This window comes from Schistocerca serialis, chromosome 3 (assembly GCF_023864345.2).
Source record: "Schistocerca serialis cubense isolate TAMUIC-IGC-003099 chromosome 3, iqSchSeri2.2, whole genome shotgun sequence".
NCBI lineage: Eukaryota > Metazoa > Arthropoda > Insecta > Orthoptera > Acrididae > Schistocerca > Schistocerca serialis.
The window spans coordinates 852397872-852423094 of record NC_064640.1 but is presented as its reverse complement, the minus strand read 5'-3'; the positions used below and the strand labels follow the sequence as shown (position 1 = coordinate 852423094).

The following is a 25223-nucleotide window of genomic DNA, read 5'->3' as shown; positions in this document are numbered from 1 at the left end:
GACTGCTTGGGCTTTTCAGGTTCAGTAAACAGTGCAGTGGAGTATCTGAGACCAGTCTTTACAAATAACTGCAGTAAAATGGAATGACACATCTCCCAAAGAAGTAGCATTCATTATAAAATCCTTAACATCTAAGTATTCTAGTGGTTATGGTAAATTATATCAACAAAGTTAATCAAAGAGTGCTCATGCAAGGTGAATTCTGTCTGAAGCTATTTGTGTTATCAATCTCTTATCAGCAGAACATTTGCAGACTGGCTAAAATATGCCGAAGTTAAGCATCTTTACAAGAAGGGGGATAAAGAGATTCCATCAAACTATCACCTAATTTCACTTTCGCCAACTTTTCCAAAAATATTTGAAAAGGTTGTATTCAAGTGTCTCCTTAAGTATATGACTGCAAATAATATATTGTCCTAGTCATAGTTTGGGTTTCTAAAAACTTTCTGATAGAGAAAGCTATTTACATGCATAGTGAGAATGTACTTAATGAACTAGTTAACAAATTAGAGGTTAGTGGCATTTTCTGTGACCTCTCGAAAACCTTTTACTGTGTGAATCACAGCATTCTCTTAAGTAAATTAGAATATTATGGTGTCAACAGTAGTGCTGCGAAATGGTTTGAGTCTTATTTAACTAATAGGAAACAAAGGGTGTCATTGTGAAATACCTGAGCATTAAGCAGTCAGTCTTCATCTGACTGGGAATTAATTACGTGTAGTGTTCCTGGAGGTTCCATCTTGGGTCTGTTGCTTTTTCTTGTGTGCATTAATGACTTCTTGCCCATTACATTGCCAGATGCTAAGTTTGTTTTGTTGCAGATGGTACAGACATTGCAATAAGTAGGAAGTCAAGTACAGATTTAGAAATGGCTGCTAATCAAGTTTTCACTGACATTAATAAATGATTTAAAACTAATTCACTGACATTAAACTTTGTAAAGACACACCAGAACCTGTAAGAGATTTCCTTCTAGCATGTGTATAGCACATGAAGACATGCAGATCAAAGAGGTTGACAGTGTTAAATTTCTGGGATTATAACTCGATAATAAATTCAGTTGGGATGGGATTTGCAGTCAGAATGATGTCAGGTGTAGTAAATATAATAAGAACTTGCATACTTTTCTTATTTTCTTTCTGTAATGTCATATGGGATCATATTCTGGAGTAACTGACGAAGCCGAGCAAAAGTTTTTAGCAAGCAAAAGCATATAACAAGACTCATTTGTTGTGTAAATTCAAGAAAATCATGTAGAAACCTGTTCAGGGAACTTTGTATCCTAACCATTGCTTCTCAGTATATTTATTCTTAATGTAATTTGTTGCAAGTAATATATCTCCATTTCCAACCAATTGCTCAATACATAGTATCAGTACTAGGAATAAGAACAATCCACATAAAAACCTAAAATCACTTACCTTGGATCAGAAAGGGGTCCAATATCCAGGAACACACATTTTCAATAAATCACCAGCAACCATTAAAAACTTGGCTTCAGATAAAGCACAGTTTAAACAGAGTTTGAAAGACTTTCTGGTAGGCAACTCCTTCTACTCTACAAATAAATATCTTAACAGCGACTGTTAGACCATCTTAAGGAAAAATTTTAGTTTGCACCAATAGGTCACAACTGACAAGATTAGGTATTTTATGAATGATAAATTTATTAAAAGTGCATAGCTGTGTTTCATCCTGACAGAGTATTAATTCTGTAAATATTAGGTGTTCTAGTTTGCTGAAATGCATTTACCTATTTTGACAGTCTGCTGATAATTGATCAGGGTAGTGATTATTATATTCAGATGTTTTATGTTTTTTTTTATGTTACACTTTCTGACTTGTTTCACACCCGTGAGAATCATCTCATTTTTGGGTCTCTGTCACAAAAACTAAATCTAATGTAATCTAATTCCATTTCATTATAGTCACAGAACTTTGTAGGTAGTAGTCCTAGTGCTGTGTTGACATTGCCAAGACTTGTAAACATTCTCTAATCCATGTAGTAATTTTGCCACAAGTGTCATATCAGAGCAGACTTTATCACTTATTCAACATTATTTGCTCACAAAATTGAAATACTGAATGGGGATAAGGTATTCATTTATTTTTATCTACACCAAATCATTCACATGCAGTCAATGGTTCCGTGAATAATTTTGATAACTACTTTTACATTGGGAATTGACAAGATGCGGTTGTGGGAGTGATGTAATCAACTAATTGATATGTGACAAGTGCAGTGTCTCTCTAATTTCTCATTTTCTTTGATGCTTCCTGTTCTGGTTTGTTTGCTAATGTGTACACTTGGAGACCATTTGCAGCTATTCATGTTTGAAACAATGGTGGAATTTTTATAGATGACAGTGTACCTGGTCACCGGGCCACAATTGTTCGCACTCGGTTTGAATAACTTTCTGAACAATTCAAGTGTATGATTTAGGCACCAGGATCACCCAGCGTGAATCCTTTCATACATGTATGGGACATAATTGAGATGTCAGTTCATGCACAAACTTGTGTACCAGGAACATTCACACTTACAGAGACAGCATGGGACGATATTTCTGCAGGGGTCTTCCAACAATGTATTGAGTCCACGCCACTTCATGTTGCTACACTACTCCGGGTAAAAGCACGTCCAACATGATATCAGGAGGCAACCCATAACTTTCGACACCTCAGTGTATTACACTGTTAGTCCATGAATGTATTTTATTTGTAGGAGATAGTGTTCTTCCATAATTTGTGAACCCAAAGAAGCAATTCTGCTCTCGTGGATAGGTTATCTGCTGCAGTTGGCATAGATAAGTACCGTCAGGCATACCACACGTAACCTTCTACATTCCATCAGTGGTACCGTTCAGGTCATTAAAAATGAGATACAGATTCTACATTGCCCGCCTCCCGTTTTTCAACCACTAGACTCCGTGCCACACACCGATCCACTTTGGAACATCATGGTTTCAAACACACTAGTCATGAAATTGGACACAGTGATATAATCACATAACATTGCTTCACGCATAATTACAGCACTGTCGTAAGACATCAAATTCAGAGTGAACATATTTCCAGTCATTTCGCGTTCACTGGTACCACATGTGAGATCAACAGAAATATCCACTCATCAGCTTTCGCAGTCCTCCCACACTGTATTTGCAAATTCAGGCCCCACTGTTTGCAACTAATCGATTGAAAACTTAGTTGCAGTAAATGGAGAGCATTTTCAAGTAATAGCAAATTAGTGACTCTTTTAAATAGTTCACTTTGGTGACCAGTAATCTTGATCAACGTGTTACTTCAGTAGTGTTGGAAATTATATTATGATGCTCCCTGCACCAAGCCTACAATGCCCTCATGATGGTGTTTATTTCACATTGCACAAAATCAATGGGTCAAAGGCTCACACAAGTCCTGTACCATGAGAGGCATTATGACATGATTCTGTCTGAATTCTGGAGACATCTCCATGGAATGATTATCAGTTTGGATGCTTTACTGTTACACATTTGTCAACAACAATTGCTACCAAAATGAGGTTAATTTTAATTGCTCAGGAAGGGCAATCATTATATTAGTTACCAATAAAGCACACACCTTGCCCAAAACATATGTCACAGTGGCCACCGTGATAATTTCCTTTTACTCTGAAGGAAGAGTGACCAGCCCAACATGCTGCTGCCTCGCTACCATGCCACATCTGCCTGAAAGTCACAGAGTGTTCTCGAGGACCTGTGAACTACCCATGCCACTGTCAAGCGGCTAACTAAGCAGTCGTAAATGTTGCAACTATTGATCATGACAGCTGAGCACAAACGAGCCCCTTGCACATGCCCACAGTGGTTTCATAGCCATGAGACCACTCAGACAAATGTTTACTGTTCCACAGACATTTTGGTCAACTGGCAATGAAGTGCAAGAAATTATGTTTGCACCTCAATGCCGAGAGATGATTTGGCTCAGGTACAACAGTTTGACACCCATTAACAGCACCTACTGTTTTAGAACAGTTAGCACCCTATGTCAAAAAGACGGTATAGGACTGCTCAGCCTAACGCTTCTGTCGGCATGCCTCCAAAGCTTCTGACTACCGAATGACTACAAGGCACTACATCACAAAGGCTGTTCATTACCAACCACTATTTAGGGCTAGTGTTATCCGTACGGACGTTGTGGATTCCTCTTCAAACTACATTGGAAGCGGTTGCTGTTAGGGTTCACCTGGACTCTGAGGTCACGGTTTGCAATCTTTAGCTCCCTCCTGACAGGACTCTTACGCCTGCTGCCTTAACTGCCCTTCTTCAGCAACTTCCTCCTCCCTTCCTCTTTCTCGGGGTTGCTCATCATCCCTTGTGGGGCAGTGCATTTCCATCTAGATAGGGTCTTCTCATAGACCAGTTTCTTGCAGACCATCTATCTTTCTATCTATCTTTCTATCTATCTATCTATCTATCTAGGTTGGTCTTTCCAATGTGCCGATTGGCCTCTATATACTGCACAGTTCGTTTTTTCTCCATGTTTGTCAGGTTGTATTGATGACGTCCTATGTGACGTGTCTGACGCAATAGTTCGCGCTGCTAGCCTTGCTGTACTGCGCTTAAGTGGACCATCATGCCGCCGGCAAGTCCCATGGTGGAGTACGGCTATTGCCATTGACATTCGTGATCACTGTCAAGCAAGTCCTGTGGTGGAGTATGGCAAATGCCATTGCCATCCGTGATCGCAGTCAAGCTTTGCCTCACCCATCTGTTGCCAATCTTATTACCTTTAAATGCCTTCATGCTAAAGCCCCTTTACTTAATCAAAAAGAGCAAATGGATGTGTTGGGAAAGCTTTGTTACTTCCCTCGGTTCTACTGTCCCTATGTCATGGGTATGGGATACACTTCACTCTCTCCAAGGTTGCTGTCCACCCTCCCAGGCCTTCACGTCCTGGATGGCCTTTGCATAGACCCGTTGATTCTCGCGGAACATCTTGTGACCAATTTTGCAACAGCATCAGCAGCAGCCTCCTATCCGGCTGCTTTCCTTCACCAGAAACAGCGGGCCGAAGCTTCCACATTATGTTTTACCCCTTGTCAATCAGAATCTTACAACAAACCTTTTACTGAATGGGAACTTCTTTCCACTCTTTATTCTTCTCATTATACGGCCTCTGGCCCAGGCTCCATTCATAACCAACTGCTTCAACATCTCAGTGCTCCTCAACGGCAACATCTTCTCTGGGTGTTTAACCGTATTTGGCTCCAGGGTGACTTCGCTTGTCAGTGGAGGGATAGCATCATGGTTCCTGTCCTTAAGACTGGTAAGAACCCCCCTTTGTCGAAAGCTACCGGCCAATTAGCCTGACAAATGTTGTTTGCAAGTTACTTGAATGGATGGTAGCCCGTCGGCTCACTTGGATCCTCGAATCTCGGGGTCTATTGTCCCCTTACCAGTGTGGTTTCCAAGAGGGGCGGTCTCTGATTGATCATTTACTTCACTTGGAATTTGCAGGCTTTTTCCCAGCACCCCATTTGGTTGCAGTATTTTTCAACTTTTGCAAGGCCTATGACACGGCTTGGCGCGATCACATTTTACTTACACGTCATCAGTGGGGTCTTCCAGGCCCACTATCGATTTTTATCTGCCAGTTTCTGTTCCATCGGTCGTTCAGGGTTTGGGTTGGTACTGTTTTTTGTTCTCCACAGACACAGGAGAATGGCATCCCACAGGGTTCCGTATTGAGTGTAATACTTTTCCTCATTGCTATTGATGGCCTTGTGGCCTCTGTCAGTTCTTTGGTCACCATCTGCTCTGTATGTGGATGATTTCTGCATTTGGGTTAGTTCCTCTTCGATGGCCTCTGCAGAGCGGCAGCTCCAGGGAGCTATACGGCATGCCTCTGCATGGACTCCCTCGCACGGGTTTCAATTCTCTCCTTTAAAACTATGGGTGGTCCACTTCTGTCGCTGTACTACGATCTACCCCGATCTGGAGCTCTATCATGATGCATAACAATCGCCTGTGGTCCCACAGTTTCATTTCCTGGGTCTTCTTTTCGACAGCAAGCTCACTTGGCTGCCCCATATCAGACTCCTGAAGGTAGGATGTTTCCGTGAACTCAATGTCCTTCGCTTCCTTGACCACACCTCTTGGGGTGCGGACTGCTCCATCCTTCTCCGCCTTTATCAGGCTTTAGTGCTGTCTCGCTTTGACTATGGTTGTCAAGATTATGGTTCGGCTGCTCCTTCCACACTGTACCTCCTGGATCTGGTCCACCATTGTGGTACCAGTTTGGCCACCGGTGCCGTCCCTACTAGCCCTGTTGATAAACTCCTGGTGGAAGTTGGGATCCCCCCCCCATCCCCCTTTCTGTTCGGCGGTCCCAGCTTTTGGTTTCTTATGCAATCGCTGTACATTCCTCTCTCACTCATCCTTCCTATTCTATCTTGTTCTCAGACCATGGACATTACCCACCTGCTCCTTCGAGGTCCGAAAGATTCCACTCCCGTGATGGTGTTCTGTTGTTTTTTCCGCCAAATTTTATGGGAGTTTCAGGATGCTGTTGTTTTTTACACTGATGGCTCTAAATCTGCTGATCATGTGGGATATGCCTTCACATCCTCTGTTGGCATGGAAAATCATCTCCTCCCACTTACATGTGGGGTGTTTACTGCAGAATTGATGGCAGTTTTCCAGGCCCTTACCTTTATTAAACAGTCCCAACGCAACCATGTTTTGTTATGTACGGACTTAATGAGTGGCCTTCTGGCTATTGACCAGTGTTTTTCCTGCCATCCCTTGGTCTCAGCATTTTGGTGGAATGCCGCCTTCTTTTGGCTCTGCGTACTAAGTACAGACTTCCCCACACTTAACCTTTAATGTTGGCTGACAGGTCCCAGATGGTCGAACTGGTTCTCAGTTTCCTCCATGAAAGTGGTTTTTATTCTCAGTTTTAAGGTTTTTAACCTCACTCTGGTGTTGGGGCAGGGCCAATATCCTCTTTTCTTTCCCTTTTACTCTGTTTTTATCACTTTTTAGAATTAGTCTCCTTTTCCAGTACACACATCTACATTCTAGTGGTTGATGCAGTAGAGGCAAGACCACCTGCTATTTAAAAGCATTCAGAGGTGGGATATTTCCTGCTTCTAGCATAGCCTTGGAGTTGCTCTCTTGCTGACTTCCCTCTTTTTTTTTTTTACCATTGACGGCATGACTGCACTTTTACGTTTTTTTAGCCTTTTTCTTTCATCGTTCTGACTTTTCTGAGATGTCAGACTGTCTGAATGGACCACATTTGAAACAAGGGACTGATGACCTTGCTGTTTAGTCCCTTCAACCCCAACCAACCAACCAACTAACCAACCAACCAACCAACCAACCAACCAACCAACCTAAAAATAACTCTCACACACCTTTGTGTCAGTCTGGAGCATCTGAGTTAGGCATATTGTAACCCATCCTCTCTGCCATTGACAAATCTCATCCACTAACATTAACACATAGCATCCCCTTTGTTTGGAGATCAGCATCACCTCATGTGTCCTTAGTTGTGTGTACTTCTCCAGAGCTTTCCACTATTTAGAACAAACAAACATAATTTTGGATACACCCTCAAACTGAATACACAACCCATAACTCACTACATAAACAATACAAATAACAATAAAAATGCACAAAAAATACAACAGTTTGGAATGGTTCCCATAATCCAAGCATACTCTTCTTGACATGAAACCACAAGAAATGAACACCCTATCCCAAGAAAAATTCATGCACAAGTAAAATATTGCAAGTAACCAAACTTCCTTGCAAAGACTGCACTCATGCCCATTTTTGGTGGCAACACCACCTGGGGAAATGGAATCTGCATCACCCTATGTCCCCCTCATGAGAACACTGCCCATGGTCCATTGTTATACAACAGCCATGATATAACTCATTCTGTTTTGCTGATATACATGTGTTACACTTCTGTTTTGCACTTCATACCAAGCCTATTACTAGAAAACAGATCAAAGTGAAAACACTAACAGAAAAATAAGAGAACTATACAAACACAACAGAATCTACCATGAAGTTTATCATGTACTCCATATCTGCCATACAATAAATCATACAAAAAATATTCATAAAATATACATACAAACCACTTATGTGCGGGACCTAAGAGCATATAGTATCTTGTGTGCAGCCTGCATGCAAGTTTGATTCTTTACTTCCCTTTACTCTTGCCATCTATCTTCTTTCAACGTAGTGGTGCTGGCAATGGTAGTAGTATCTGAAGCACCTTCAAAAGATTAACTGTGCTCCACCTGAGCAATGGTTTGTGTGTCAGAAACTGCAATGGAATGTTTACTAGTGATGTCATTTCCACAGCTTGATATGGCACATAATATTGCGTAATAAATTTCTTCAGTTTACTCTTTGGTTATAGGGGCCAGTTAACATTACCCTTTACTTGGCTCTGTACTCTGGCAGTTTAACTTTATACTGTCCCATTTTCTCTTGCCAATCAAATGCCTTATTGCTTGCCTTTTGCATTTGCTTTCTTATATCTTTTAATGCTTTGTAATAATTCCATGTGTTTCCCATTTTTTCCCTATCTTAGGTTTAATACCTCAAAAAGTTATGGCATCTTTCTTCCATGCGTCACCTTATATGGTTACAACCCAGCACTAATGTGCGCCTTTCAATTATACACAGCCATTACACAGGGTAAGAAAACATCCTAGTCATTATGGTGACTGTTGAAGTAGTAGCTCAGCACCTTATTTATGGTTTGGTGAATGTGTTCAGTCCTCTCTTTAGACTGCAGGTGCAAGGAATGGTTCTTTGTTTCCAGATGTGTGATGGATGTAATGGCTGTTTCATTATCTCTGACATAATGATGGTGCCCTGTTCAGTGATTATCATGTTGGGGGTACCAAACTTCAGTAACCAGTTATTCACAATTGCTTGTGCTACTGTAATTGCTAGCTGATTTGTAATCTTTGCAAGGTAACACAAAAAGTGGTCTATGATAGTCAAAAAAGAGTGGTTGCCCATCATTTTTGGCTCAATGGACCCAAAACTGTTCATTCCAACCATCTAAAATGGCCTGGGTGACCCTGGTAATCATTGAATTGTGTAATCTTACCCTCTCTTGCATCACCAGTTGATTTTCGCTCTTATAAATAATTGACCGGTTTCATAAGCTTTGAGAGAAGTAAGATTTACGAATAAACTTTTTTACATATCTTCTTTCCTTATTGTTGGCTCCAGTTTGTCACATCTAGGGGTTGATTCTTGAAGCTTAAATTTTTTTGACTCTGTAGGTTTCAAATTACATGCTAACTATTAAGTAAGTCTGCTGTGTAATTTCTATTTTTGCACTTTTTTTATTGTATCACATTTTTTGATATCACACTGTCTTTACAATTTCCACTTCCATAAAACCAAGAATTGCATTGTTATTGCCAAAATTAAAATCTCATTCAGTTCCATCAGATCCATACCCACTACTACTTCATTCTGCAGTACTAAAAATATTCAAGAGATTTTACAAAACAAAAAGAGTTTACAAACTTTCTTCACAAAAGAGGGATCTTCACCAAGCTATATCATTTTATAGATGACACCAGAAATAAATATTGTCAGATTGTGCAATTAACAATAGGAATTTTAAGTATGCCAGATATTTTGTAATTTAAAATATTTCTAAAAGAAAAGTAATTGTAACTGTACATAGAGAGTCAATACATATAGATTGTGATAAAGTAATGAAATAATTTTTCCTTGTGCATTTTAGTCTGAAATGTAATACATCATATACAAAAGCATATGAAATTCTTTTAGTTAAATAGCTGAGACAATATTAACCTGTTCAGAAGGTAGAAAGTATTTTTGGTATCTATAACTTCTTTTGAATAAAGGTGATGTTAGAGGATGATGTCCCTTTACAGTATCCCCTTCACAAAATTTTGAAACTGTTTGTTTACAATATTTTGTGACAGACTATAAAGTTTGACAATCGGTGTACAAAATGATGCCAAAAGGTTGAATACTGATGTATAGAAGTATCTGGTACATAACATATTACAGAAAACAGAAAAATATCTGCTATACAAGTCATAATCTATACATATGTCAGGGCTTGGCATTCAGCTTTTCAGATCTGTGGAGCATACTGTTACAAGACAAATAATACAAAGTCAAAACTATAACATTACAACACTACACTCTGGAAATAAGTACAGAGACTATGATTACAAATTGTAAGTATACATCCATAAAATCACACCTTCAAATCCTTAAAAAGAGACGAGAAAAAATTCAGAGCCTAAGTGTACGATGAGTGAGCCGATTCTAAAAATACGACGATGGGTACAGACCTGAGGAATATACTCAATTATGAGTAGGAATATAGTACAAAATCAATCAGCCACATAAACCAGAGTATTTGAGGATATGTTGATTCATAAAAGGAGGGAGAGGGAGAGTCATAAATAGCTTTAAATGATGACATAATAAAGTAGCTTGAGGATAAAAATCAGTGTATGGAAGTAGACATGTGTACATCTTGTTATATTGACTATGCTAGCAAATAGTGTGGAAGACATACGAACTAACCTACATACATAAAGGCCTAGAAGACTCATTTACAACTGATAAAAAAAGTACATACTGATTCAAAGTTACATAATGTATTGGGAATTTAATCCCCTACCTAAAAAAAAAACTTACATTTATGCGAAATACTGTCTTTGGTAGTCTTGGTTAACAATTTACAAATCTCACTCACAACACTGATGTAGTTGGCAGGTGCCTGAGTACATTACCCAGCACCTACGATTTCTTGTAAGTTGACTGGTCCAGCCAGGTACAGCCATACAGCAGTGTGGGAGTGAATCTACCCACAGCTTTCAGTTTCCTCCCTAGAGTTCTCAAACTTTCAGTCTAGCATTCAACCAAATCCTGAAACATTGTTTTATGTACTAAATATGCTGTTCAATACCTTCTTTACATCACACGGAGTATGCTCTCCCTATTAAGTTTCCAAAAGCAGTTACTTATGTGAGATGAAATTTAAAAACGGTTCACACATGAAACTTTGATAAACAGAGTTAACTGCAATGGAAAGAATAAACTAACAAGGTGATACACACAGATATACTAACATACTATTCCTATTTTTTACAGTACAAATTATGTATATTATCCCATTTCAAAATTGCAAAAGGATCTACTCATGTAGTCTCATAGCATATATGTATCATATTCTAAAGTACAAATCTATTACAAAAAATCATTATATAGTGCATCATAAATTTGAACAGCCTATAGATAAGACAAAACTCTAGGAATGACATTATATTACATACTACATTCTTGATAAACACACCACAATTATGTAGTCTTATGAATCTGCAAACATAGTGTGTATTTTCTTCTAGATCATTAAGCATCCATGGTCATAGGTCTTGTCCTCTATACTAAAAGTTAACAGTACTTAACATTTTACATACTTGCTTTACTTAGCACTAGTTCCTCCTATCTTTACACGTGCAATGGACATTTCCACAAAATTCTTATTATACTGGATCTTGTCTCTAAATTGTTCAGATATACCACAAATTGGTACCTGTCTCAAACAAACAGTTCCCTTCCCACTGATCAATCTTAATGTTAATGTATGGACATCCAAAATCTGAATCATCATCTCTGATAACAGACACTTCATGTAAAATATCACTTTCAATTTTGTCAAATGCTACATCCACACTGTTTTTACAGGGTTTAATCAACTTTGCTGATATCATAGAATCACTTTGGTTACTCATTTTGTCAGGTATAGATTAAAGACAAGGAATGGATTCCATAGTGCAACTGACCTCACTTATTACAGAAGGAACACAAAAAATATATTACTGTCAAAATTACACTTCCTGCTCAGATCTTCTTGGACTTCATTCCACCAATTTGGATATAAATTTTGACTAACCACAGCTAACTTATTCCAGAATGCACATTTATCTATGTTACAATCAGTCTCGTCCAAAACAAACTTAAAAATGTTTTGACCTTTTTCTCTTGTCTTACTCTGTGTGATATTAATGAAAATCTGCTTTGACTGTACTGGTATTCCAAGACTCTCACTTACACCATCACATACATCACCTTACCTTTATTCACAAATAACTCTGAAACTTCATTATTCTTAAACTCCACAACTACATGACAATCATCATAATCATAATCCCTGATGATGATTATGATTGATGATTATGATTGATGATCATACATTCATTCTCAATAAGCTACCAGTCTCAGACATACCAACTTCAGTCATTTCACAGCTCTCATTCGTATCTATATAAAAAATACTATCTAGTTCAGGTCCAGTGGAGTCATCGCCTGACTGGTATACATCAATAACACTGTTTTCTGAGCAAAAGAAGAAATCCTTAGTACATACTGCATCAAAACTCCCATTAGTGTCACATTCTGGTTTGAAATTAGTACTGACAACACTATAATTAAATATAGTATCTCAAAACTTTTTATCAAAACATAAGTGAGAAATCTGATATTCCTTCTGTTCAACTTCAGATATCTGTGCCACTTTATTAACACTGTCATTATTGTCTAATTATAAGTGTAAATTGAAGGTCCCATGCTTTTTGTGTTTCCATGCCCCAAAACTATGGACCTTCATTGAGGCGGATTGCTGTTTCCCGAGTAGTTACATCTACAATTGTTTCTTCTATTAAATTGCCCTTGGTTATCCCCATTATTCCTATCCTGCTGATGTTAAAAATTTCTGTCTCTATTAACATTTTGATCCTGATAGAAGCTACCATTATCTCTGTTTCTGTAGTTATTACCATTGTAATCTCTCTCATTTCGATTATTATGGTACATGCTTCTTTCTACTGCCCTATCCAGCCTGTCAACATATTGTAAAAATTGTTCAAGGCAATCATCAGGTCTGTGCACTAAATCCCACTGCAACCTTTTTGGTAATCTCCTTTCGAGTGCATCAGTCATTGCCATTTCATCAAATGGTTTATCAAGGTGCATAAATTTCTGAAGTTGATTCTTACAAAACTCTTTCAGGGTATTGCCCAATTCCTATAATTAGGACTATTCAAAAGTTCACTTTTAATTCTCCCCTGTTCAGCTTCTAACTATAATTTATTTAAAAAACTTTTTTTGAAACTTTGAGATGTTTCCCACTGACTTAAATTTAGATTTTCCCAAGACAGAGCTTCGCCTTCAAGACATCTTTTAACAAATTTAATTTTGTGACTGTCACTCATGCCTGACACACAACTTTCTTTACAGTGGTGCAGAAGATCTACTGGATGTGAATTGTCTTACAGAAAAAATTTTGATTGGAATGTTGCACCATGCAACACTATTGTTTGAATGCAGATTTTTGTAAATACAGTTTTCCTGAACTGCTGAAATTTTTTTGATCTAAAACATTTACATTAGGTTGCATACTGTTTTCAACATTTAAAATTCTTTGATTTAAACTACTAAAGTTCTGTTCCATTTTTTCTGCTATGACCTTCTGTTCAACTCTGATGTCATTAACATTCTTCATCTGTCTTGCAGACTCGGCAACTAACTCATTTTCCAAAACAATAAATTTATTTTCTAAGACATCAACTTTTTTGTTCACACTTCTTAATCCCTTGGACAACCCATTTTTTAGCTCTGTAACGTGATTACTAAGTTGGTCTGTTTGGTATTGTACCTTATCCATTTTACTATTGTTTTCAGCTTTTAGGTCATTTAATTGTCCTTGTAGTGAAGTAAATTTTCTATCATTGTCCGTGCTTATTTCAGTTGACTGCTCATTAATGCACTAAATTTACTGTTATTATCTGTCTTCATTTCCACTAGCTTTGCCAAAATTAACTGCAAAATATCAGTTTTTGTTGTTTCTTTGCTGACTACATTTTCACTTGGCTCATACATGTCCTGACTGGGTCCCACAGCTTTCACTTCTACGTCACACCTGCCCTCATCTCTCTTCATTTTGTTAACAATCAAACAAGTACACAAACAAATTAATTTCACAAATACTTTGTACTTAGCTTTCCATTTTGATGTCTCTCATTGTAGTTGTAAAGTCCTCTTTCAATTGATCCAGTCCATCATTATTGGAAGTATCTCATCACTGTTGTTATAACTTGACTGTGCAGCTCTCGGTCTTCTTTCTCTGAGTGATGGGAAATTCAATATAAACTGCAAAAGGCACAAATCACTGTCCCTTCTCTAACAGACAAAACTTCAATATCAGTCAATTGATCACGCCACCAATTGTAAAATTACCCTCCCTCACATCAACAGTTGATTTTCACTCATCTAAATAATTGACTTGTTTCATAAGCTTTGAGAGGAGTAAGATTGACAAATGAACTTTTTTACTTACCTTCTTTTCTCATCATTGGCTCCAGTTTGTCACATCTAGGGGTTGATTCTTGAGGCTTCAATTTTTTGACTTTGTATGTTTTCAGATGACATGATAACTGTTAAGTGAGTCTGTTGTGTAATTTCTGTTTTTGTACTTTTTTAATTGTATCACATTTCTCTATATCACACTGTCTTTACAATTTACACTTCCATAAAACCAAAAATTTCATTTTTATTGCCAAAATTAAAAACATGTCCAATTCCATCAGAGTTGTGCCCACTATTACTTCATTCTGTGGTACTAACAACAGTCCAAAGAGTTTACAAAACAGGGTTTACAAACTTTCTTGACAAAAGAAGAATTTTCACAAAGCTATATAATTATTTTATAAATGAGACCAGAAATAAATTTAATAAATATCATCAGATTGTGCAATTAACAATAGGAACTTTAAGTGAGCCAGATATTTCGTGATTTTATTTCGTGATTTCAAATATTTCCAAAAGAAAATAAATTTTAACTGTAAATATACAGGTAATACATATCAATTGTAATAAAATAATGTCTTTTTATACATTTTAGAGTGAAGTATAATACATCATTCACAAAATCATATGAAATTCTTTTAGTTAAACCGATGAGATAATATTAACCTGTTTGTAAGGTAGGAAGTTTTTTTTTGCTATCGATAACTTCTGTTGAATAAAGGTAATGTTAGAGGAGGGTGTCCCTTTACCAGTGGAACTTGCTGATGAAGCACACTATGCACCTAGCACACAATTTCTCACATACTTGTCAACATCCTGTCTTCACACTCTTCACCAATATTGTTGAGCAACCTTACAATCTATTGTTCTTTGACCTCTGTGCCCAGTTAGAATGTGGTTGTGAACTTCTTTCAATACTTCTTCCCATAATGCAGCAGACATCATGATGCATGGCTCAAGCTTCAGTGCCCTACCTAGCATTCCATTGTGCATGGCAGATTGTGGCTATGTTTTGAATAGCTTGAAGTCAGCATCAGCAGTTAGCAGCTTCTATCATTCTGTATGGTTACAGCCAAGTGTCCATATGACACCAAACTTTCTGCTTAATCCGTCTGCATTTTATGTGCTTTCTGCCTGGCTTATAAATCTCCTCCAGTCAAATTTGTTTAATTTCAATTCCCACCAAGTCCACCTGCTTGGAGCCTCCTTCAAGCTTAATAGCCATTTTGACACTGTGTGATCATTTAAGACTTTCAATTTCCTGGCATAAATATAGCGCCTGAAGTACATGATACCACACATCAAACTCAACATTTCCTTTTCCATACTCAAGTAATTTTGCAGCTTCATTTAACTGTTTTGATGCGTAGGCTGCAAGATGCTCTTTCCCATTCACATCTTTGCTCATAGTACAGCCTCCTGGCTAGCTATTTGCATCACAGGACAGAACAAATTCCTTCTCATAATTCAGAAATATTAACACTACCTTGTCTGGTGATACAACAGTGGTGTCGTGCACAAAATAGCGGTCAATGGCCGGCGACGCCACAGTGGTGTCGTCTGCATAGTATCGCTCAGTGGTCGGTGACACCACAGTGGTGTCATGAGCATAGTATGATGCAGTGGCCAGCGCCAGCACTTAAGTATCTTTTGCATTCTGTTGGTGTTTTGTTTAGGTAACAATAAGTTACACACATCAGTAAGTTTTTTGTTTTTATAAGTACTTGCACCTTTTCATTATGGCAGATGAAAGAGAAAATAGGATTATTTACAATGAAGGTGCAGACGTCTTGTCTGACATTTTGAATGACTTGGCTGATTAGGAAGAAGACATAGGATATCAAAAAAATTAAAGTGAAGCAGAATCGTAGGAAGATAGTAAAATACGTCCAAGAAGAATTCAGTGAAGGCTACGGTTTCCAACTGATTCGGCTGAATCAGATGAAGAAGACAGTGCACAGGGGTCAGACTTTGATTTACCAAAGACCAATAATAAATTTTAAGGATCCTCGGGTCCAAACATATTTCCCAAAAATACATAGAGCATCGAGGATATCGTAGAATCAGATGTCGGGAACGATCTATTTGAATATATGAGCAACGAATCCAACAAGTACTATAGTCAAAATTGCAAGAGAAGGAAACTGGATTTAAAAAATGCCAAATTTGTCAACGTTATGGGACCCAAGCATAGAAATTGGTTTGGGCTGCTATACTTATGAGAATTATAAATACAGCAAGGATTGATTATTATTGGTCAACAAATCCATTGATAGACACACTGATATTTTGCAAAACGATGTCCTACAACCGATTCAGACAAATATTATCATTTTTACATTTTTCCAACAGCAACAGTAAACTGGATAATGCCGACCGGCTAGTCAAAGTGCAATTCGTAATAGATTATTTTTCCAAAAAGTTTGAAGAAATGTTTAATCCAAGTCAGAACATCTCAACTCATGAAGGAATGACACCATTGGGTGGACAGTTAAATTTTAAAGTTTATAATCCATAAAAAATTATGAAATACAGCATACTCATTCGGATGCTGTGTGATTTGAGTACAGGATACATTTCTTCATTCGAGATATATTCCGGTGCTGGACAGCCTTTAGCAAAAACAGTGATGGAACTATTGACACCTTCTGAGGGAAAGTGGCACCACTTCTGCATGGCTGATTATTATAACAGTGTAGAACTTGCAAAGAAGTTACTTGAAAAGAAAATTTGAGTTTGTGGAATGACATGGCAAAATAGAGGATTTCTGGAAAATTAAAGCTCACAAAAGTTAATGTTTTAGAAGCTTGTCATCTATGGAAAGGTGACAAGTGGCCAGTGACAAGCCAAGTAATCTGAATTAGTGCTGCCGGCGCCAAGTGTATATATTTGTACGAGATATGAGGACGGCAAAGTGCTAACATGAGGCTAGTTGTTAGTGCTCCTTTTATCTTTTTTGAATATGAAATTGGGAAGATCTTAGCTGTAAGTCAGTTAGTTTTAGTGATGTACAAATCAGTGAAGTTGGCCATACATAAATATAACATTTCTGAACCTCATTCCATGTTGATTAAGTACGATGTGGAGTCATTTAAAATATTATGGAGGATTTATATTAATGCATGGTTTTGCAGTGATATGTACCACTAAAACTCTCTTGAACTTCCAGCTGCAGCAACTGGTTTAAAACTCACATGCTTTCAGTCAAGTACTCCTTGGCAACTGTCAAGTAGCGACTGTCTTTTGGTTGCCGCTAACATCCTTTACTGCTGCACTGCCTTACATGACGTCACTGGTGCTCACTCCAGCACCATATAGGGTAATGTTTGCATTGCGCCCCTGCTGCACCTGCTTCAGCTTTCTGATGGCTGTGTTACAATCCTTGCTCAATGGTAGGCTACCACCTTTGCTGAGGGTGTTTTCACAAACTTTTATCTATCACTTCTTTAATTATGCTATCCCAGAAGCAACTAGTCCATGTAATAAATGATGTCTCTTTGAATGCAGTATAATGTGAATATTCTAGAGCATGCTCTACTATCACTGATTTCTTATGACATGACAGGGGAAAGCATCTCTCGTGTTCTGTCTGACAGAAAACTGTCAATGCTCACACAGTATTTTATATACTCCTGGCATTCTGAGGCCTACATCACTTTTACAGGTCTCGTGAGTTGTCAAATTTTTGTTGGAGGCCTGTAGACTGAAACTGTTTCATACCCCTTTAAGAAGTGGCTAATATTTCTGATTAATGAGCCACAGAACGGAAAAAAACATAAGCTTCATTGAGTTTTATTCAGGGTCCTTCTGCTCCTGTGTTTTCAGGAAGGTGGTTTGTGAAATCTGGTAACTAGTGTATCTGTTTTCCTTGAATACTTTCTGTATGTGGCTCAGTTCCTTCAGCAGGTTTTCAGCATCTGAGACACCTTCCACACAATGCACTAAGATCCTCAGAACAGAATATTTTTGTGACAGATAGTGATAGCTGTTAATGTGCAGGTATCTGCAGTATGTGTGGGTGGGTTTCCAGTAAACACTGTGGCTGACACACAAATTGCTTTATGGCAGATGAGGACGTCAAGGAAGTGCAAGGCACTACCAGTCTCTACCTCCATTGTGAATTTGATGTTGTCATGGATATTGTTGATGTGGTCCAAGAATTCCCCAAGCTTTTTACATTCATGAGACCAGATGATGAATGTATTGTCAATTTAATGATAAAAGCAACTAGGCTTTGCAGGAGCCACATCCAGTGAAAAGCATTTGTCTGATTAAAACATTCTATATTCTCCATCATACAAAATCAGATGGACGGCCTCACATTGGAAAGTCCATTAGCTCTAGTTATACCCAACTTGTTTATGGAGAACATCATGCTGGACATGCCTCCTGCAAAGTCTGATTGCTTTTATCATTACATCAATGACACATTCATCATCTGGTGTCATTGATGTGAAAAAACTGGGGTAATTCTTGGATCACATCAACAATATCCATGACAATATAAAGTTCACAATTGAGGTGGAGACCTATAGTGCCTTGCTGTTCCTTGATGTCCTCATCTGCTGTAAGGCAATGTGTGTCTCAGTCACAGTGTTTACTGGAAATCCACCCACACACATCAGGATCTGCAAGCTAACAGCTATCACGATCTGTCACAGAAATGTTTTGTTCTTAGGACCTTGGTGCATCAATAGAAAGCTCTCTCATACACTGGAAGGTTGCCAAAGGAACTGAGTCACTTACAGAAAGTATTCAAGGAAAACAGCTACAACAATCGCAAGATTTCAAAAGCCATCATCCCAGAAACATAGAAGCAGAAGGGCCACGAGAAGAAATATAAGCTTGTGTTTTTTCCATTCTATGGCTCAATAATGGGAAAGATCAGCCATTTCCTAAAGAAGGCATGAAATAGATTCGGTCATCAGGGCTCCAACAAAAGTTTCACAACTCATCAGTCCTTTGAAAGATGGTATAGGTGTTTGAATGCCAGTAGTACATAAAATACTGTGTGGGTGTGGATATTTTTATGTTGGACAGACTGTGCATACTAATGAACAGTGCTGAGTAGAACACAAGATACTTTCACTTTTGTTACACTGAGTGATCAAGGGTAGCAGAGCATGCTCTGGAAAACAGACATCACATTTCATTCAAAAAGACATCAGTTATTACACAGATGTGTTAATTCTAGGATATCATAATTAAAAAAGCAATAGAGATAAAAATTTGTAACAACACTCTCAATGAAGTTGATGGCCTATAGTTAAGCAAGCCTTGGGACCCTACCATCAGAAAATTGAAGTGGGTGCTGTGGGTGTGCAATGAAAGTATTACACTATATGGCAGTGGAGCAAACACCAGTGACAACAAAGAAGGAAGCACTGCTGTATAAGTATGATGGCAGCAACCAAAAGATAGTCACCACTTGACAATGGCAGAGGAGTACTTGGCCCAAGGGCTTGATGATTTTACACCATTTGATGTTATGGTGAGGTCAATAGAATTTTATCATAATGGTTAATTGTTTATCAGATCACTGTTGATGTTAACCTACAGCACTATCACAATTACAGTAAGCTGTGATCAGCAAGCCCGACCTCATGCACTTGCATGGCAGGTCTTAATTTCTTGTGGAGATAAAGTTGCCTATTTTTCCCAGGTTTCAAACACATGTTTTTTATTTTTCCTAAATCAGTTATGGTGAATGATGAGATATTACTGTTGAGGAGGACATGGTTGATTTGTCATTACCAGAAGGATGTTGAGCTAATCTTCCTCAATACTTTATTAAATTGTATGCAGCTCATGTCACCCACATAAAACAAATGTCAGTTTCTAATCTGCAATTATCCTATATCAGTATCACAGAACCAGTATTGATTAAGAAGTGAAACTTTTTGCTCTCCACTCAGTCCTCTTGTTACAGGCTCATAACAGTTATCTACACTGCCTGTAGTTAATAGCTGTGATGTATGGGAACATTTCCTATTGTAAAGATTCAATTCAGTAATGACTTTCAATATAGTAGTAAGAAAGTTTTGTTAGGAGGGATATTCTTAATGTAAACATATATTTAGAGGACTATACCATGACATGAAAGAATCCAGTTAGAGAACTATACCATGATAAATCAGAAAACTTAGACAGGCTGCAAATGACACATTCTTAAAAGGGTACTTTTTCTAACTGTTGCTAATTAACTTTGTCTAATTATCAGAAATTGTTATTCACTTAGCAAATAAGATGGATAAATGGTACAAACTTGGATCCTCTTTTCAACTATTATTGAGAAATATTTCAAACAGTTGATTATACACTTTTTAGCGAGCTTCTGTGCAACGTATTTCTATCAGTGGAAGCAAAAGTTTCAGCATGGCATACTCCAATTTTTATGAGAATGTTTTATAGCTGTGTTATCATAAGACTTCTGTATCAAATGAGCAGCAGCAGGAGGCCACTTTTGTAATCATAATGGGGATGTGCCAGTTTCTACCCTTTGTATAGGTTTTTTTTTCTGTGGTTGTGCAGTATGACATAAGTCAAATGATTGGATGTAGATGTAGATATGAAGTGGAATGAATACCTCAGAATGGCAGTAGGGAAGGTGAATGGTAGACTTCATTTTAGTTGAAGAATTTTGGCAAAGTGTAGCTCAGCCATAAAGGAGATGGTGTATAGAATGCTAGTGCTATTCATTCATTCAAGTATATGGCATCCCCATCAGGTTGGATTAAAGGAAGACATGAAGTAGTTCAGAGTGGGCAGCTGGATTTGTTACCAATATATTCAATCTGCAATTTGTCCCATGGGTAGATGCTTGATAAGAAATAGTAAGATACAGCTAAACAAGAACAAGGGTCTATTACAACCACAATAGAGAGATTTAATAACAATGGAAAACTCTTCTCAATAAAATATAATACAACTTCTCTGACACTAACAGGCACACACCTGGAACACTCAGTGAATAAACATTGTGGGGCATGAAGACCATGCCACAGATAGTCCCCAATGACAGAGGTTGAGTGCTCAACATAGCTGGTTGACAGGTATGTCTCAGGATATCACTGGAAAGTTATAAGTGCTGCTGTGGTGGCTTCTGATCAGGCCCTGACTGATTAGCTGCTTAGAGCTTGTGTGTGAATTGGCCCAGAACCCTGGTGTGGTGAACCGTCAAATCGTGTTGGCTTGCACTGTCCTGTATAGATGGGACTTGGAGGAATTCATGCCAATCCAGTTCTGCACACAACCCAGTTGAGGAAATAGGTCCCTGACGTGGAGGACCTCTGGTGGTGCTCGTCCTGCTGTCTGTCATCCTTTATGTGATCAGTTCAATGCAGTGAGGCAATACCTTGTACATATGCAAGCCCATGATGGTTCAGTGTCTGAGGGGTTGCTGATCCCTTTAGGTGAATGAGGGGTACATGGCACCATCAGCACACAAGTGTTATGAAGATGCTTTATGAACTTAAATGAGAATCCCTTGAGGAAAGATAATGCTCTTTCTGCAAGGCATTATTCCTGAAATTTAGAGAACCAACATTTGAGGCTGACTACATAATGAATCTACTGCTACCAACATGCATTTCACATAAGGATCATGAAGATAAGATGTAAGAAATTAGGGCCTGTATGGAGGCCTTTAGATATTCATTTCTTCATTGCTCCATTTGCAAGTCAAACAGGAGAGGAAGTGATTAATAGTGGCACAAAGTACCCTCTGCTGTGCACTATATGGTGGTCTGCAGTGTCTGTATGTTGATTTGTTATTAGTAGTGAACCTGCTTAGCTGAGTGGCAATGTGTTTGCCTGCCATGCAGTGGGCCCAGGTTCGATTTCCGGCCGTGTTGTGTCACCACCACCACCACCACCACTACCACCACTACCACCACCACCACTGACATGCAAGCCACCCAACGTTGCGTCACCTGAAATAAGACTTGCAACCCGGGGCTGAACTTTCCTGGATGGGGCCTCCCAGGCAACAAGGCTACAATGTCATAATTTTTGTTTTTTAAAAAGTGCTCATTCATAGTTAGCATTAGAGTATTTTAAACATGTTTATTATGGCATTTAGACATGGTGTTGAAACTGAAATAAAACTTGGATGTAGATTTTAGTCCATAACATAAAACAACTATTTCTTTAGGCAACATTTGATGTTGCAGGCTACACATGACACTGTTAAACATTTGGTATGTGCAGTGGCTGTGGGTGTTTATTATTGGTATGATGAAACTGATTATAAAATAAACAGAGCTGCAAAAGACCCAACTATTAATATGAACAACCCCATTCACCAGTAGTGTTAAAAAGTATAAATAGCTCCATTTTCAACTAACTGTTAGGGAAGAGGACCAGAGAAAATTGACATTTTTACAGCATGTTTGTTTAACAAATACTCTGTTGAGAAATAGACTCCAATGTGGACACAGTTAAGAGACAAGGTTCTTCATACTTATAGATGTGTGACAGACTCTGATGTAATCTCAAGTATGCAATACTACAAAGACCACTGCATATTAAGGTACCTCAAATTGTACATAAAAAATGATAAGTGATATCATTACATAAAAATCTTTTTTGAGCCAGGAACATAAACTGAGCAGTGTTGAGTCAGTTTAATTCTGTTTTAAGTATCTGTTATCTCTGAGGCATCATTCTTGAGACACCTTTTATATTTCAATTTCAGTTGCAGCAACTGGAAGTGGAAAATCGAAGATTACATGCAAATATGACTAAACTTCAGCTATCATTCGATGATTGCTGTTCTAATCAAACATTAGATGATGGTCCAGGACGAGAAGAATTGCTAAGTAAGATCAAATTGTTCCTTCATCATAGTAAGGATCTTTCTTGTTGCTGTTGTTCCCAAATGCCCAAGTTCATGGTTTTCATTCTGAAAAACAGTTTTCTTTTTCCTCCATAGATGCTCTTTCTAATAATTGAGGTCTTCTGTAAGTGCAGATTTTTACAAATACTGCCAGTTCTAGACAGAAATAATCATTCTATCATACTACATGCTAAAGGTATAAAATTGCTATAACACTAAAACAAATATAATAGATATAATGTTTGAGAATGTGTTCCTGATGTGCATTTTAAGTCTGTGTTTCCAAATACTCTAGGGATGGTAACTTGACATTCACAGGTGACTGTTCAACAGCATAACATCTGATTTTCTACACGACTGGTGTTATTTTGTTATACTTGAATTAGTATTAATTTCATTTATTTATGACAGTGTTATAAATTTGTTCTCATTCAGAGCAGTACAATCAGCTGCAACTTGAAGTTGACAGATGGCGAGAGGAATGCATTCAGTTACACAGTATTCTAGCAAAGCAAACTGAAGGTTTGAAGAATGTTGCTAGTATCAACTATGGAAGTCATGTACACTTAATAAATGAGGTTGTGGAGCTAGTACTGGCATTTGAAGCACAGAAGAAGATAAACAGGTATGTGCAAAAATGCAGTACCATATCTTATTTTTGTTAGTTAAGTCTGGGAATCATTAACTCTTTGAACTGTAAATTCATGTAGGAAGCTGGAAGATGAATTGCACCAAGAGAAAATAAGTGGCAAGCAGAAAGAGAACAACTCCAACAAGAAAATGAGAAACTCAGAGAGGAGAATGATAATCAGCACAAGCTTTTATCTCCAAGCTTAACTAAAAGCCCCCCCTTTTATGCAACATGAAATTATAAGAGTGACTTCAGAAAAGCTGGTGAATATTAATTCAGATCATATTAATGTTTAAAAACTTCATTAAAACAGCTTATAGCATGTACAGGATGTCTTAGGAGGAAACACATATGCATGAAGAGGTGATAATACAGACTGCTGTAATGGGGAAACAATGTATTATTCTATGCTTTCTTCTCAGTAACAAAACTTAACAATAGGAGAATGCATAGAGGACTGAGACCAAATCAGCAATAACAGTTGTAGTTTTCTGTGGTCTTTTTAAGAGTTCATAATTATGCCAATTTTTTAGATGTTTCCAGTTAGTCCCTTACTTAATGCTGAACTTCATGGCTAAGCACAAATACCGTGCTGCTTTCTCTGTCAGGTACTAGTGGAAAATGTTTGTTGCTTTCATCTTGTGACCCAGCAGTGAAGTGTCCATTTCATTTTTCTTCTTTCTTTTTTTTTATTTTTTCTCTTTTTTTTCTTGTGTAGTTGACTGTGCTGAGTGCTTTTGCAGTGCAGTTTTTTTCTGTCATTGCAGATTAGCATGGAATGAAAGTAAACTCTCACTTCACATACTTCATTCTTCAAATCAAATCCTTGGAGGGTGTTTGTAAAACTTTACATTCACATTTGATTGAGGAATAACCAACAGTACAAAATGCCCTCTCATCGTGACTGAGTGACACACTTTAGGGATGTTACCAAACCTCTGTTCTCTGCTTCCACCTTTTCCCTGCCTCATCCCCTTGTCCAGATTCCTGTGATGAAACTTTCTTCCATCACCACCATTAAAGCTGGTATCCTCTCGGTGGGCACCTACGCACTAACGTGAGATAATTACCTTTATTATTCAATTAAGCAAAACTCTGAGAAATTGTCTTTCCAGCCAATAAAATTCATATTCTTGTTAATAAAAAAAACAGTTTATTTTCTATTGGAATCAATTTACACCTGCAGTTGTTACACAACTCATCTTTGGTCTTAATTTCTTCATGTTTGTTTTTTTTCTGTGAAAAATTTCATTCTCTCTTTGTCAAACTAGTATTTGTATACTATGCTACTCCTAATTTCCTATAAACCATATTATAATTTTATCACTACTTTCATAACTTTTAATTCTATTTTAATAACAGCTATTAAACCCCACTA

General features: G+C 37.8%; 1 protein-coding gene across 1 annotated transcript in view; it reads left to right on the top strand.

Annotated features, from left to right (window-relative positions):
* LOC126471265 (unconventional myosin-Va-like) overlaps positions 1-25223 on the top strand; it is a 163186-nt gene that overhangs the window by 4609 nt on the left and 133354 nt on the right. The window contains exons 2-3 of the mRNA XM_050099383.1: positions 23074-23197; positions 23650-23839. Of these exons, the coding sequence (XP_049955340.1) occupies positions 23074-23197; positions 23650-23839 (314 nt within the window). The remainder of the gene's footprint in view (positions 1-23073; positions 23198-23649; positions 23840-25223) is intronic.